Source organism: Tinamus guttatus, unplaced genomic scaffold (assembly GCF_059628265.1).
Source record: "Tinamus guttatus ecotype Peru unplaced genomic scaffold, ASM5962826v1 Tinamus_guttatus_pri_ptg000451l, whole genome shotgun sequence".
Taxonomy (NCBI): domain Eukaryota; kingdom Metazoa; phylum Chordata; class Aves; order Tinamiformes; family Tinamidae; genus Tinamus; species Tinamus guttatus.
Window position 1 is genome coordinate 2,818,540 of NW_028288985.1, and position 16,701 is coordinate 2,835,240.

Consider the following 16,701-nt stretch of genomic DNA (forward strand, 5'->3'; position numbering starts at 1 on the left):
ATAAAACACGAGATGAAAAGCTCTTATCAGAAGACAAGCCCTGAAAAGGCAGCAATAGCCCAATATGCAGAGGATAGAGGGAAGAATGATAATTCAAGCCAGGAAATCTAGGCTCCTTTCTACTGAATTACATACAGAATGAAAGGAAAGGACCTCAGCTTTGATCCTTTATTTGCCAAGACGGGTCCCAATTCTTCCACGTTACTTTATGGTAACTCTTCCCACCATCATTCACATAACGTTTACAAACTGAAGCTCCAAAAAATTTCCCAGCTTCTCCAGTTCAAAAGTTTCATATTTCATTAGCAGACGAATCTCTGCGCTACATTAGTAAACCAATATGGTAATAAAAGCTAAAGCATTAGAAAGACTGAATGACCATAGTAACAAATTGTTTTATTTAATCTAACCTAGTTTCATATGATAGTCAGCTCTTACAAAAGCAGACATCTGGTATGTACTTTGTATATTCACTGTTCCCCAATTTTGTTTTGTATTGAAAACGAGGTATTTACCCCAGCTTGTTTTTAAACCATTTTATTTCATAGAGCAATTCTCTCTTCCCTTGAAGCATGATTTTTTTTTCCATTAACAAAACCTACATTTACTTTAACTGATATCTAGTTGCACAGAGCAATCTAAAAATAGACTTTTTAGGAGGCTATGCATGAATGCTTATGGTTTGGCTCTCAGATTCCTAGGACTGTTCTGGGTCCAGTTTCCCCTTGGAGGAAGCGTGGGCAAAGTTTTTGATCTTAACTGTAGTGAAAATAAATTTGAAGACAAATTTTAGCATAGCTGCTGCAAAGGAAGAGCTTTCTGTATACTGTTAGGAAGTTTTGTCATCTTCAGCTTACACACAATTTGCTATTTTTAGAAACTCCCCTAGGTATGACAGCTGGCTCTTTTTTCCAGAAAAACCTGGAATACAGCTGCTCTGTCAAATTCCAAAATATACTCAAAATTGCAATTCAAAATCATTCCTTTATATTATTGAAATAAAACATTATCTCTGTTCAAAATACTCCATCAAGAAAGGACTTCTTGAAGCCAAGTACTAGAAGCCCTCAACCATCAGCAACTATTTGAGAAGACTTGCATGTCTGCATCAGGCTGGGTGCCAAATTTCTTCCCAAGAACTTTTTCTTTTTTTCCCCTTTATGGATTCATTTCAAAAGCACATAAGCAAACTGCCAGTGCTACCTGTGTCACTCAAGAAATCAGCATTTCTCTGGCCACTAGATGTCAGCTTCTCAAGCAGCATTGATTCCCGATCCCAAAGACAGACAAGTGTCCCAGATTTTAAATCCCTTAAATGGCATTAACTTAAAATAACCTGACCTCAGCATGGAGCACTCCACAGTGGATGAATTCCACCAGTAGACAAACAGATGCCAAAAAAGGCAAGTGATGAGGTGAGTGGTGATCTCAGATCACCAACTTCATTAAAAGTTATATGCACTGATGGAGATATCTGATCACGGGCAAGGGCAACAATCGCCCGTATGTTTTGGGTACGGCCTTCCCCTTCACCCCTCTGGACACACATTGTGCAAAACAGATTTTTGGCGTGTTCCATGCACCAATAAACGGGAAAGATGAGACACGTACCATACAACTGGCAGAAAATGAAGTTTGTTTAGGAATAAGGTACATAAGGTACAAAGCCATGCAAATGCCACATGTCACCAAAGATGCGATTTGGCACATGCTATAGCTTAGCTTTTCTGCAAGTGATGCATCTTACACCATTTCCAAAAGAATTGTAAAGTAATCAAAGCCTTTCATCAACTCAAGCAAGCTGTTCATGCGTGGTGGCACATCTCCTGTGTAACCATTAGTCAGCTGTGACTAAACAGTGGAAAAATCTAATCCTGTACTTCCAAGAGAAGGGCCCCTTCAAGAAATGGTAAAGTATTAGGCTGCTAGGCAGAAGAGGAGGAACAGGTCCCAGCACCTGAACTGGAAACTACTGGGGAAAGAGAAGAGAACTTTAAGTGACATTGCACCCAGCACAATCATAAGGTATTTTTCTTCAGCATGACATGACAGTAGAGCACATTTTTCCATAAAATACATAAATGCAGAGATCTTGGAGGTGTAAATTGTCTTTCCCTCTCTCCTTCCTCTATACACAAGAACATCCAGAGCCAGAATTGTTTGATACTTAAAGCTTGAAATTATATCTATATATATTTTAATCATTAAAATGGCAAGAAAAATGGGGCCCAAGCAAGTGAGCAACCTTTGTGCTACAGCCAGCACAAAAATAACTTCCTCCTCACCAAGTTAATACATCTAGGTTATAAAATTATGTTTTCAAAAGCAAAATGAGTCAAGCGCTCAGTCTTTGTGAAACACACGAGTACGGCAGCCATATGGCAATCAGCAAATGGCACTCTCCTACAGGGCCCATTTTGTACTTCAGTCTACAATGAGCTTAATATAGGCTTTAGGAGACTAAAAATATTTAGAATTGTAATTTTGACATGAAGTACTTTAACTATGTAATTTAAAGATAAACATGTAGTTTATTTAACTCTAAACTCAACAGATGGTATTTAAGTTAACTTGGGCTTTTTATCTCCCCTACCCCCCCTTTTTTTAAAAGAAATTCTAAAAACAGCAATCAGCTTCTTTACTGGGTTTTCAGCTGCTGATGCCAACGTTTTACCCACAAAAAAATATTAGAGACTGCAAGCTAACATGGAAGGAATTTTGTTGCCTCAAAGTTGCTTTGGTTCTAAACCCCCAAAACCTTTACACAGTTTAAGAGCAGCTGTAACATTTGTAGGAAGAACCCCAAAAGAGCCACTGAACAAGCTGCTCAGGGTAGGGGCATCAGCAGAGTGAGCTCCAGTGACCCGGTACCTTGAGATACCACCCCTAAGAATTGGTTCTTCTGCATACTTGTTTGAAGGGTCATGTGTTAATCCTGTTACTCCTCAAAACACCCATGCGGAGCAGCACTGAGGTCAGTGCAGGCCTACGACTAAAGCATGAGGGGCCACCACAGCACTACCCCAAGTCAGAGATCAAGAGCAGGACACACTGCCCCTGAACAGCAGGTCAGCCTGCGGGTGCCGGCGTGAGCGCACGGCTCCGAAGGATTCATACACACACCTTTTTAGCATTCCCGCTTAATTGGGCAGAGTTTGCTGCACATACTTATTTTAAGCAGTATGGATGAGCATGTTTGTGATCAACAGCAGGGCAACCTTAATACTTACATGCAGTTTATTGAGCAGCACTGCATCTGTCGTGCTATTAGCTCCTGGTTTTGCTGCTTTCCAGAACTGCTTTTGAGCAGAGTACCGGTTCATAGGACATAGTTTAAACAGGCAATCTATAAAAAAAAAAACACAAAATAGAGTCTGCTTCAGCCATTCATGATTATCTGCGTTTTTATTGCTAAATTGTCCGAACATTTTGGCAGCAAGGAAAGAATTATAAACAAATTCCACAGAGTTCTCAAGCGGACAAGCACTTTTTTGGGCAACAGGAACGTTGCCCCACAAATGGTAAAAATTAACAGTTACTGCCAAACTTCTGATGCAAGACCAGAAAATTTAAAAGCAACTTGCCTCTGTCAAAAAGCTTACCATACTAAAATGGAAACACTTTTCAAAGCTTTCCCAAGCACGCAGATTCATTTTTACACATTTTCTGCTTTTAACTTTTATCCGTTAGCAGTAACACTACTTCACATGGTTAATATTAGGCTTATGAGATTTAGATTTTTTTCATCAAATCCTTCCTATTGCTGGGAAAATCAGGCAAAGAAAATCGGAGATGCTTGCGTAAGAAAAGTAGTGGCAGCTGAACAAAACACCCCAGAAAAATACCATGAAAAGGCAAAGCCAGACAGACAACGCACAGCTCGGAGGCATCGGCGACTGCCTGCAGGGACTAGCTCCTTTCTCAAGCCCATCCGTGCCACGTATTTCACATTCTGCCCGGACAGAGTCAGGAGCAATAACTGATTGGTCTCACTATAAGTATATTTTCACATTAATGAGATGCTAACTTATCAGTAATGAAGCTAAATTGGCCACATTTACTATTTTTCCTCCTGGCCTGTTGCTATGCAACGGGCAACGCAGAAATGCGATGAAGCTCCAGAAAGGCAGAGCCTGCGGCAGCAGCCTGCGGCTTGGACAAGATGCCGGCCCCAGGCGGCTCCTCGGCACCGAGGGGACATCGGGCATTAACCTGCACTTCCTACAGCTCTGGTGCCCTCCGACCAGCACGTCCTGGAGCTGGGGCAGCACAAAGCTAAGGAGAGAGCTACTTTGGTTTCCTGGTTTAAGCAGCACAGCTTCTGCGCTGCGATCAGACACTACCAGGTACGCGTTAGCCCCAAGGGGGCCAGACCCACCAAGACTGCCCATCCAAGCCAGCCCCAGGCAACTGTGGGGCATGCCAGCCACCATCAAGCACCTTTGGCAGAACAGTAAAGCTTTTTGGATCTAAAAACCCTCCAGCGCCGTGAAAGACCAGTAGTGGATTTTCATTCCACCTTCGAAGGAGCCACCGGCTAACCTGGCTGATAGCGCGAGCATGACTACAAGCCACTCGCAGCATTCACCCCCATCTGCTTCGGTGGCGGGTCCAGGCAAGCAGTAGAGGAGAGGGCGAGGAGCTGGGTAGGGACTGGGGTTCTCCGAGTCACACATCTGACTGTCCTTGCAGCCACAGTCTCTCCCTGTGAGATCTGCAGCAAACCAGGACACGAGGGAAGCAGTTGTCCTAAAACAAGGATGCTGTGAGGAGGAACGCAGGGCAACGCAGCAGGCCCGGCCTCGGACACAGGCTCCACAAGCCACCAGCTACTCTGCAAACACAGCTGGTTTGACACAAAAAACAACTTCAGCTCCTTCCCGCACACTGCAGGCTGAGCAGGGTGAGTACTGAGAGCAGACAGACAAGATTCAGGTGGGATAATCGTGTTTGTGATTCCTCCTGGCCCCAAAGACAACGACTTTGGGAGAAACAGAGATCACAGTGCTAACAAGGCACAGGACTACAGCTCCAAACCCACCGTTACCATTTCCAGAGTCTGACTGCAGACAAAAATCATCTTTTTGCCAGATTGGTGGGGGGTTTTTGAATAAAAGTAGTCAGGTGCCCTTTCACATTGGCAAAAGCAATCGCTGCTGAGGGCATGTGAAAGGGGCTCCATCCATACTTCACCTCCCTCGGACACTACCATTTCCCAACATGTGACCATACAAGCGAGGCTGGGAAGGCAGTGCGAGCCGCACTCCTCGGATACACTCTCCAACACACCTTGCATTTACATAAAACCCTTTAGAGCTTGACAGCACAGGAGGACTCAAAGCCACCGCAGGTTGGCACTTTAAGTTAAGGCTATGCATTGTAAGCAATACATCAGTTAGAAAATTTTCTATTTTTGCTTAAGCCATCAGCTCACACAATGACAGCAATTAATGCAGAACTGCATAGAAAAATTAATTGTATGCTAGATTTAGTCACAGCACAAGCATGCTTTTTTCCCTCCCTTTTCAGCCAAGAAAGTTTTCAAGTTTGACTTCACTTCTAACTAGATAACTGCAAGCAACCCTCTCTCTTCCCTGGAGTATAAGGGAGAGGTCTAAAAACGCTTGACCATGTCCAGTGCCATAAGGGAAAACCTAACAGGCTTTTCTCAGTTTTTCTTCCGAGTTGAAAAGCTACAAATCCCAAACAAACAATGAAAAACACACAGCAGTGGTTTTCTAATACTTGTTCTATGAAATCTCTTGAGTGCCAGTTAAAGATAAACTTAGCCCTGTTTGTCATTCACTTCAATTTGACCAGAACCCCAGTTTAGTACAGAATGTATTTTATCTGCCTAGCAATGGTATCAAGCCCCATGAATTTTATAGTCAAATGCTCTTCTCATGTCTAGATGAGATAGGTTCATATCTTCTCAAAATTCATGCAAGTTGAACACCATGAGGATCAACAACACTTCTGCAGCTCAACTTGAACAAATGCAGCTGCTGGTACTGCTGGTTGTGCACAACAGGCACAGATGCTACACTCGGGACAGTTAGGGTGATTCCTAACTGCCCCAAAATGAAGTCAATGCAGTGAAGCAGCTCTTAGACTTCACTGGAGCTGAAAAAAAAACCAACAACAACAAAAAAAAACACTGCCTACTCCCATCACAGAAATTAGTCTTAATCATTCATAAAGCTTTATCCATCTAGGAAGGAGTTCCTGAAATATAAACTCTTACTGCAAAGGAATCCCACCTTACTATATACAGCGTGTTGAAATATTCATGGTACAGAACATCCTTATCTGTGAAGGAATCGCTGCATTCTGTTTGCAAATCTGCATATAATACATTGCTAAAAAAGCCACGCGCCGAATAAGCTGAGAAACAAAATGCTGTGTAACTGCTGATGTGATGACAAACCACAAACCATCATCAAGCCTCAACACTGCACAAAGAAAAGGTCCTACAGGGGAGAAAAAAAATACAGTGATTGTAAAATTGTGTTCTTCATCATGTATATGCACAAGGATGACGAATGAAGGTTATATGGACATGCTTTAAATGTGTTTTTCAATGTTTCCAAGCTAAATTCTCTACTTCTGTCAGCCACTGCCTTGCATCTAATAAAACAGATTGAATAAGACAGTAATTGCACCATACACTACGTGGATGTTCTGTCTGCTCCAACACTCCAATTCCCACACAGCCCTCTGCCACCTGATGCTCACAAAATATCCAACAGTACCATTTGGTCACCTCTGCATGCATCAGCTGTAGAGAGGAATAATCAAAGTCAAGGATGCTAGAAATATGAGAAAATCCCATATTCTGAAGTATCTTGGGGTTCAATGAAGAGATACACTTGTTAACTCCACTACTCCAACTGCAATCTCCTGTGCTTCATCTAAATAACCCTGCAACTAACTACATCTACTTTATTATTTAAATGAAGCCTGTTTTAAATTATTCTTCTCAACGAAAGATGCAGACCCAGTTGTCACACCTCCTCCAGTCTAAGAGCTTGTTAGACTCTTGAGTTTCTGCTCCCACTTTGACTTGGTCAGCTACAGAAGAAAGGGTCCATCTTCTAGCAAATCTGCCACTGGAAAACTTGAGGTCTTTTTTTTTTTTTTGTTAGCTGTGAAAAGCAGCATCATCATCACCACAGATGTCAGGAATCCTCAATTCCAACTCCAGGAGTCAAGCCTGGTTTATAGACATTGAAAGTTGGCTGAAAGCAAGGCCTAGCAGAGCACAAAGGTCTGAACCCAAGTATCAGCTCAGCACTCCAGGTCTTGCACAACGCCAGGTTTTGGGAAGGGGGGAACTGAAGGGAGGGAGGTAAGAACAGCAAAAGTCTGCTGAATAAATTCCCCTTTGGTCTTTTCTACCTCACTCAATCACACAGAAACATCAGCTGGTGAACAAGAGCTCAATTTCTTCACTTTTTCCTGTGTTGAGAAATATTTCTAATTCAGGACAGTTACCGGTGACAAGACAGGTCTTTCACACCTCTATGGCCCTCTACAGCCCAAAACAGAGAAAATTTGCCACTAAGTGTTCAACTTCCTAGGTAGATCTGCCATTATCATTAAAATGGATCAAATGGTTACATACAACAGGTACTCCAGAAAAAACTGCAAAAGTGACTACGTGTGCAAAATGTGCATCCTGAGGGCATGGCGTTCCTTCCACAACCGGTAAAAGGAAAAGAAACCACCAAAGTCTCTCTTACAGAGGAGGTACTAAACTCATTTCTTTTCCCCAGTCAAATCCCCTCAAACTATCAAAGAAAGCTAAACCTGCATTCAGATCACACTCTCATATCATTTTTTTGCCACTAGATTAGAAGTTGTGTGGGAATTTAAGCAGCATTTAGGTAGTAGGTTAACAAGATTGTTAAAAAAATAATGCAAGAGCTGTCAAAAATGACAAAGGGCGTTTTTTTTTTTTTAATAGACCTGGACTTTACAAAACAGCAACTGAAAGGCTATGGGAAATTTATAGAGATGAAGATATTTAAATAAGTCACTTAAAAACCTGCTGAACATTTAACACCAACACAGCTGTTTCTTCCTCTCTTGATAAAAACTCCTTTTTGTAGAGAATTACTAAATTTAAAAGAAAATTAACAGTTTCTCACTGAAAGTTAGCAAGTTCTCTTCAGGCTTTTCTATATTTAGATACCTGACAATTCCCCAACACCAAAACCTGTTCACACTACAAAATAGTATTAGGATATTTTTCCAATATAAAAACAGCAACAAAGATGTAAGAGCCGACCATGATGGATATACTGTAAATACAAAACACAAGTTTTCAACTTTCGGCTTATGGAGGTTTCATAGGTTTAGCACACTCAAAGATGGTAAAACACCACATGGATGAAGAGATAATTTGAGACAAATGATGACATTCTTTCCATGAAAGTAAAATGTTTTCATGCATGAATAATACAAAATAATAAAAAATGCATTTATTCCATCACAGATAAGTTTCTGCTTCTCAGAAGCTGCTGCATTACTATTTCTATACCTTTCTATTCATTTTAAAATGATTAGATGACAGCCAAACAGGTTCAAAGAAGATAGTACAAAAGAGACTACAGAAATGTGTTGATTATTAATCATTCCTGCATTTCCATACAGAGAGGGGAAAAAATGAACCTGATCTTACCAAAATTACTGTCTTTGCAGTGAGAAGACATTTTTTTTATTTCCAATTTGCAGTGAACAAGCTTTTTCTAGGAGTTGTTCAGCAACTCATTTTACAACATGTATTTTATCAGGATTCATCAGGGAAAGGCCTGACCCGCTATCTCAGTGGAGATCCCTCCATCAGTGGCTTGAGGAGAAAGAGCTAGAAAACCACGTCGAGCCGCAGGCGCGGAGCTGAGCGCCCCGCAGCCCAGCGCCGCGCGTGGCCGGCAGCTCTGCCGCGCAGCCACAGGCCGCGTGTGGAGGCAGGTCAGAAAGGCACTTCCACCGCGAGCCGCAAGGTCTCGTCAGTCGCGTAGGCCACTGCAGTGCTACCCAAGCCCTCAGCAGGCACACTCCAAAATAATTACATGGCAAAACAGATTAGAGCTTGCTACTGCTCTGAAACTTGTGCCTGCCCCTCCGCACGCAGGTCAAGGCCTTGCCCGGCTCAAGAGCTCTCCATGGTTTCCTGCTACAGTAGCACGAAGAGGCCAAGTCACTCTTGCAATGAGCGCTTCAATGGAGAGACCTCATGATGTGTGGCCTAAGTGTATTTTTCTGGTAAAATAACCATTCTCCATTCCTATCTGCAAGATGGAAAGGCAACCCCCCTCATCACTGCCCTCAGTTGTGCTTAGTTCTACCAAGGGAAATCACTGTAGTTTTTCAAGCTGTAACAACATAGGAAATAACACAGTTTTTAGTAGCTGGCATTGCCGGTGACAGGAGATGGCAACAGTGATTTGAGAGAAAAAAGCTCTACATCCGAGCGCTGGATGCTGAGCATCAGTGGTAATAAAACCAGTCCTGTCATGTGACAGTCATCAAAAAGCAATGGCTTTTTAATCACTGAACACTCAAGGACAGGACTCTGCAGACCCTTAGTGACTTCACAGTAATAGACACTGGGCTTAAGCGCACAGTATAACCTACACTTAATGCTGGTTAAGCTTTTTCTTCTGCAAAGCTGAGCGAACAAAATCTTTATTCCAACGAGGAAGAGCAAATATTCTGGCTTACGGGAAAAAAAGCCACCTCCTGAGACACTATGTGCATTACTGAGGTTAATCTAAAGAACGAAAGCAACCGACATCATTACAAGCAAAAACTGTCCACAAGTCCTCAAGACTGTGTCAGCAAAACACCCCAAAAGCTAAAGAAGAGTCTGAGAGAAATACCTTTAAGTTACCATTTTAGGTATGCAAGAGTTCAGGATACAAGAATATTGGTGTTTGTATTTGTTTTTTCCTTTCACATAGCCTCTTTGGTCTCCTTCAAAAAGGAAATGACTACTCGAAAAGACAGAAATATTTGGACACCAGATACACAGGCAGCTCCAAAGGAAAACACCTGTAAGGAAGAGCAGTTATTCTTGCTCTCTGGTATGAGCAAAGTAGATTGAAGGTGAGTTGTGAAAACCACAGCACAAGACATAGCAACACAAGTAGGAGGAGAAAAAAAGTGTCCCATTTCACCTGGAGGGCATGAGGCTAAGGAGTCCAGGATAACCATCAGTGCAGCTGCAGTGAAGGGGGACCATGATGCACAGCACCTTCCTCAACTGACCACAACAGGGAGAACAAGACACTAGGACACCTCAGCACACTGAGCTGCTTCGTAAAAAGCCCTTCAAGATAACAAATACGCCAGGCACCCTTGAAAGCATTAAGGGACAGTCCTATTTGTGGACACAAGGGATAACTTAAATAGTTCCTTAGTCTAAATTAAGTCAAGAATAACCTTAAGGCTCTGAAGTCAGAGCACCACCATGGTTTTAGGCCAATGAGAAACGGAAGTCAGAAAAACCTCTTAAGCATTGAAGGGAAAAAAAGAAAAAAAGGAAAAGAATTTGCAAATATGTAGAGCAATCTGAATCACTCCCTCATCTCAATTAGGCTACAGACTTCAATGAGCATTTTCACTGCTTCAGATAACTCATGCCAGTCTCTGGTCCAGCATGAAGGTCTTGACCAGAGGCATTCCAAGTCAAAAGGCCAACCCTTCCTGTCCACAGTTCTCCTTCTCCCACAGCTTCTGAAAAATCAAGTTTTAGAACCACAAGGAGAAGCATTTATATCCTTTATACAAACTCTAATGGAGTTAGGCACTGCAGAAACACTGGAGAAGTGTCTGGGCTCTGGCCTTAGTCACTCCCTCGGTGGCTAGCTCCCTATCTCTAGAAACACTCATCACCTTGGGCTTCCTCCCTTTGCAGAGTTTCCCCGACAAAGTCCATTGCAAGGCACTGAAACATAAGCAGTATTATGCGACTCCCTGAATGTTTTCAGTTGACATCTTTATGTCTTTCTGGTGACACCTGCAGCATTTTAAACCAGTAGCAGATCAACATACATTCAGCTGCTACCTAGATTTCACTTTATTCCCACCGCTAGCCCCTTGGGCTTCATTTTCCCATTTGCCTCTTCACTTGTCCCTGCTTTTCCGGAGAGAAGTTCCTGCTCCGCGAGCGGCAGCAGAGATGTTTGAGGAGGTTCCTGCCGGCTCAGGAAGCGGGGGCAGGAGGAGAAGCTCTGGCCCGAGCACAGGAAGCGCGAGAACTGGATCAGATTTCAGCCCCCATCCAGGAGCAGGGATGCAGAGCGGGCGATTACAGAGTCAGCCAGTGCGGAAGTCACTGCACAGCATAATAAAAATGGTTTCTATTTAAGACTGTTTTATGAGGATATCATAAAAAGGCAAAATTTTCAGCTGTTTGATAGAGTAACTTGTATTTTGTTCTTTAAATGCAATTTAAAAAAAAAAGCTCACTACAAAAAAAGCACCTACAATGCCCAGTTCTTTCCTTTGTTTTGCACTGCTTTGCATCTCCCCGTTTTTTGGCCCAGCCTCCATAGATGTGCCCACACACAGAATCACAGGAGACCCGTAGGGAGTTTTTTTAATCCACCCCTCCATCTCGGAAGGGCAGTTACCTGTGCCTGCTCTGTCCTTGGCCTATCTTCTGAAGCAATCTATTCCGGCAGGTATAAAAATACTCAGGTATTTTTATGCCTAACCTATTTTTGCAATTTTAGCTCATTATTTCTTTCTCTCTCCTTGATGTATGCAGAACAATTTCCTCCTTTACCAATCAGACTTCTACATCCCTGTCCCACAACGAGTGCAACGCGAGACTCCATCAATCCTGTTTCTGAACACTCCTCCCCTCTGGATTTTCTCTAGCAAGCTCTAGCCTTTCCTGCAGCATGAGGTGTAAAACAAAACTAAACAGGATAGTCCCCTTGAGGCTCTGCCAGCGAGTAAAATTGGAAAAGTTACTAACTCTTCCCTCTAGACAATGTCTCTTTTTTTATACATTCCAGATGAGAAACTGCATGTTAATAACGGCACAGCACTGGCTCCTCCTATTCAAACTGCGATTCCTGTAATTCCCAAATTCTTTCCTAGAGGAACGCTGCCTGAGCCTATTGTTCTCCCGCCCAGATTCAGTCAATACAGCACAGGCTTTGCCACACATCCCTGCTGAACTGCAACACCATTTTTGGAATATTCCTTCATTTTTTCCACGGGAATCATTACCCCGTGGCACAGATGTTGCTCCTCGCGCAGAGCTCAGAGCCTGCAGTAACGCGGAGCCGCAGCCACCCGGGGACACAAGCGCCACGAAGGTGCGCGCAGCTGCTGCACCCGCGTTTACATTCGCAGTACATCTGCGAACATAAATGGACCTCAGCAGCACTGGAGACTGACGAGCAAACCAAAGATCATAAAAACCTAAAACATGGGCAGATCTGCCCTAGTTATAGGCAACAAATATCCTGGAGTTGAAAGGAATGGAGTCACGCTGTGCACACATGGGCAGAATAGCACACTGCTGTCCCCATCCATTTTCCCCAATCTAAAACTTGACCTTGTTCCTTTCCATTCCTGTCCTTGGCCTGAGCCTTTCAAGGCACTAAGGGAGACCCTCTTATTTCAGCAGCCACCAGGCTTTGGGCAGGGGCCCGCAGACGCTGCTGCCGGAGCGGATTTCACGCTGCCACGTGGGAGCTCTGCCGGGTCGGCACATCTGTGCGCACCCAAAGCCCGCGGTGCTCCAGCTGCGAGGGCCAGGGCTCCGCTGCTGCAGCTGCAGCCATCAAAAATGAAAGCAGGGAAAAAAGGCCCTGAACTAGTAAAGCAGCCCCTTCCAGGAACAGCTTAAGAGCACTGCCTGACCAAATAAGGCAAGTGAAAGCTCAAGGCCACAGCAGCAAATCCCCCTTGTACTAAGAGACAGCTGGATAATCCATGCGCGAGTAAACCAGTTTCTCCAACCGGACTGCAAACGGGAAGAACAAACGTTCAGAAGCCACGAAGGGAAGGGGAAACGGCCAGCACAGGCCTGCGGCATTCATCCCTGCCTGCAGGAGCGCACGCTACGCTCTTACTGCTTCTTTATTTTTATATTTGAAATGCAATCCAATACCATCATTCTAAAGGGTTAACAGCACCACCACAGATTACGCTCGGAAAAAGAAGCTGATGGGGCACTTGACACTTCAGTTCACTGAGCTTGTAATATTAAAAAAAAAAAAAAAAAAAAATCACAAAGCTGCCCACACACTATTGGATAAGGACAAGTGTTAATGCAAAGTTACTGAGGAGAATATTGTTCATTTCTCAACTTCAACCAAAGAGACTAAGCTGCCTTCACCCCCCATCATTGATATCTCAATTATTTTCACTTCCTCCACTACTGCTTTCCTCCAGAAGAGAGGCCTACAACCTGTTTCGATCTTCCGTCTCTAAGGAATGTTTGATACAGGCTCAAAACTTCTGCCTTCTTCAGAAATAAACACTCTATTAATTTAACATCTATTTTTCAATGCACATTGCAGCCTCTCGGACCCTTGGGCTTATTGCAGCAGATGAGGTCCCTGGCGAACGGACATGAACAGCTTGTGCCTGTAGCACCAACAGCTCAAGCTAAACTCAAGGAGCTTCAACGGATCTGGCAAGGAAGACATCACAGTCTCATCTCCACCTTCTCCGTTAAACTACTTACCAGAGCTACAAGTTCTTTTGAGTGCTGATGTGGGATGACAACAGTGCCTGGAAACTGTCCAGAACCTGGAAAAACACCCATTACCTGGGCACTATGGTGAGAACATGCAAGCAGTGGAATCCGAGTGGTTTTTGGAATAACATTTTAGAATTCTATCAAATGCTATATATTTCCTTACCTATATTTGTTTCTTAAGAAAACACGTGTAGTCAAGCTGTTTTATGCTAAACTCCTTTTGAAGTTTTCCTTTCAAGGAAATCAAGAACAAGAATTAGGCGTTTTCCACATTAAGCCATCTTTCAGCAGCCTTACTGACATAATGACAACATATCAATCAGTGCAGATGAAAACTGGCTTCCAAAGTGATAGATGGGCTGGTGAGAACTATTAAAAAACGCCAAGCTGCCTCGCTGAACCCATCCCACAAGCCTATCAGCACAGAGTAAGCAGACATGGTTTTCTTGGATCATGAATACTACCTTTTAAAGTAGTCTCCAATAATATCCCTACCAGTTCATAAAGGCACTGAAGTCACCTTTTAGCACTGCCTGCTCCTCTCCCTCCTCTTCATTTGTTTCCAGCACTTTTCACTAAAGTATTATTCGTAACAGTTAAGACTATTTTCTGGTTGTTTGCTTCAGGCTCTTCTGTCTCCACACCAGGTTTATTCCCCTTCCAGGTGAATTTTCTTTTCCTGCATAAGGTTGTGGCATTCAGAAGGAGCAGAGGCAACAAGCCAAGCAGCTTACACCCAAGAGAGCCGATACTCTTCAACACCTGCTTTTCTGCAGAATACAGCAAGAGTGCAGATGGACAAAACCCTTGGCCAGGAATGCCAGGAGCGCAGATGGACAAAACCCTTGGCCAGGAATGCCGGCACAGCCCGGGAGGGCAGCTCCTCACCAAGGCAGCAATCCCACCCAAACCCCAACCCGCCCGCAGCTCCACAGCAGCCCCAGACACCGCGACGTGCACAGAGGCCACCAAGCGGTTTAACCGCTACTGCGGCCCTCTCCCCGTCCTGGGCGAGGGTAACGGCAGCTCACAGCGCCGACAGCAGCATCCTGTCACCCGTAACTGTGCCAGTTGCTGTTTCCAACCTCTGAAAAATGGCTCTTGGCATTGACAGCTAATAGAAAAGTAAATGCCACCATCTGATGCCAGCTCTCCCACTGAGCAGGTCTCAAACAATGCTCCCTAGATTTATGGCTTAAAAGGAAAATAAGAGTTGGCATTACACTATTGTGCTCGTTTGTAGACCCCAGGGATCACTTTTACCTACAATAATTTTAACGTGTTTTTGGGAAACCAAGCACAGCAACCTTCCAAATCAAGAAATAACTATCATGCTATTAAAGCAGACATAGGTTATGAAAGATGGAAGTTAAAACACTGCAAGTATTCTTGATGCTAAAGATATGCAAAAACTTGAGACTACCTGGGAGCTCCGAAATAAAAGCTATTACAGGAAGTCATAAATGGAAGAGTCACTGATCCACCCAAAGCCTTAATCACAGATATTAACATCTGTATTAATATATGAACCTCACCTAAAGGTAACTGATGTAGTTAGAGTCAACCCTCCCCTCAAAACAAAGATATGGACACTGAAACAGAAAACTGAGTGAGATGAGCGAGATGAAGGTCAGTAATTTATCTATCATTAAATGTACTGAATTTCTATATGCTTTTAGATTTGGATGAAGAGACTTTTCTCGCTGACTTTCAACTTAAGTCTCTTGAAGTAGGGATAATCAACTCAAGCAACAGTGGCCCAAATTTTTCTGCTATGCTTCTGGATTTTCAAAAAGTGAATTCAAGCTAGTGAGCATGCTGCCTCCCTGCCCTTTGAAAATAGCCAGAAAGCTGCTACTTTCACATTGACATGAACAGCACACGAAGAACTGGCACAAATGTATCATTTTCTTATTAAAGACCAAAGCACTAATGAAATTATATTAAGCTAAATGAAGAACTTCTTAAAGAAACAGGGATGGTGAGACTTAAAAGATATTGGCTGGTGTAAAACCATGTGAAGCTTAGTTATAATAATCTTTTTACATATGGGAGGAACTCTTCAGTCATTTTTCCAGCATGATTTCTTGTGAACCTTCAACTTTTCTCCATCTCTAAAAGCAGAGGCCAAAGATGATGCTAATTTTTCCATCATAAGAGCCAGCACCTCAGAGCAACGTGGAATAGCCCCTTTCCATGGGATGCTTCTAACGGGCTCCTGCCCGAAATCCCCTCTGGCCAGTCCGTGCATCCCAGAGCAGGATCTGGTTATCGCTGCCTTGTCAGCTCTCCCCCATTTTCTACCTGTGCATGAACCATTTCTACTCACCCCGTTTTCTCCCACACACTTGTCTTTTCAGTGGAGAACCCTGACAAAAACAGCATCAAGAAAGTAAAATTTAACTTCTACTTCTGATCCTGTCCCAAAAGTACTTGCAAACACCTTCACATCATGCACAACTAAGTAATTTTCTGTATAATTATTCAAAGAAAACACTTCCATAGGAGTTTCTCATTTCATGCCCATTGTGGTATTTTGTCATTACTACCAGTTTTATATTTTGAACCCCACTAGGATGTGACAGTTTCCACATCAGAAACTTTAGTAAGTTATGGTATACACCAAAAGAATTGCTTGTCTCACTATAAACTCTCAGTATAAGCTGTTTGCCACAGAAAACACAACCTATTGCCAATATAAAAATTAAACACGAAGACTAAAATGTTGAAAAAGGACAAAATCTCTCAAAAATCTCATATGAGATCACAGAATCACAGAATGGTTGAGGTTGAAAGGGACCTCTAGAGATCATCTAGTCCAACCTCCCTGATCAAGCAGATCATACAAAACCTAAGGAAAGCATTTACCTACGGTTATTTTACATTTATCTGACTTCGTAAAAAGTAGTATTTCTTTCTCTTTTTTGTTCCAAACTACATAGATACCTTGCTGCACTGCAAGGAATGAGCTG

General features: G+C 43.1%; 1 protein-coding gene across 1 annotated transcript in view; it reads right to left on the reverse strand.

The window, feature by feature from the left end:
* The window catches only part of ITPR1 (inositol 1,4,5-trisphosphate receptor type 1), a 153,097-nt gene that overhangs the window by 106,528 nt on the left and 29,868 nt on the right, over positions 1 to 16,701 (reverse strand). The window contains exon 4 of the mRNA XM_088532057.1: positions 3,231 to 3,346. Coding sequence (XP_088388183.1) covers positions 3,231 to 3,346 — 116 coding nt within the window. The remainder of the gene's footprint in view (positions 1 to 3,230; positions 3,347 to 16,701) is intronic.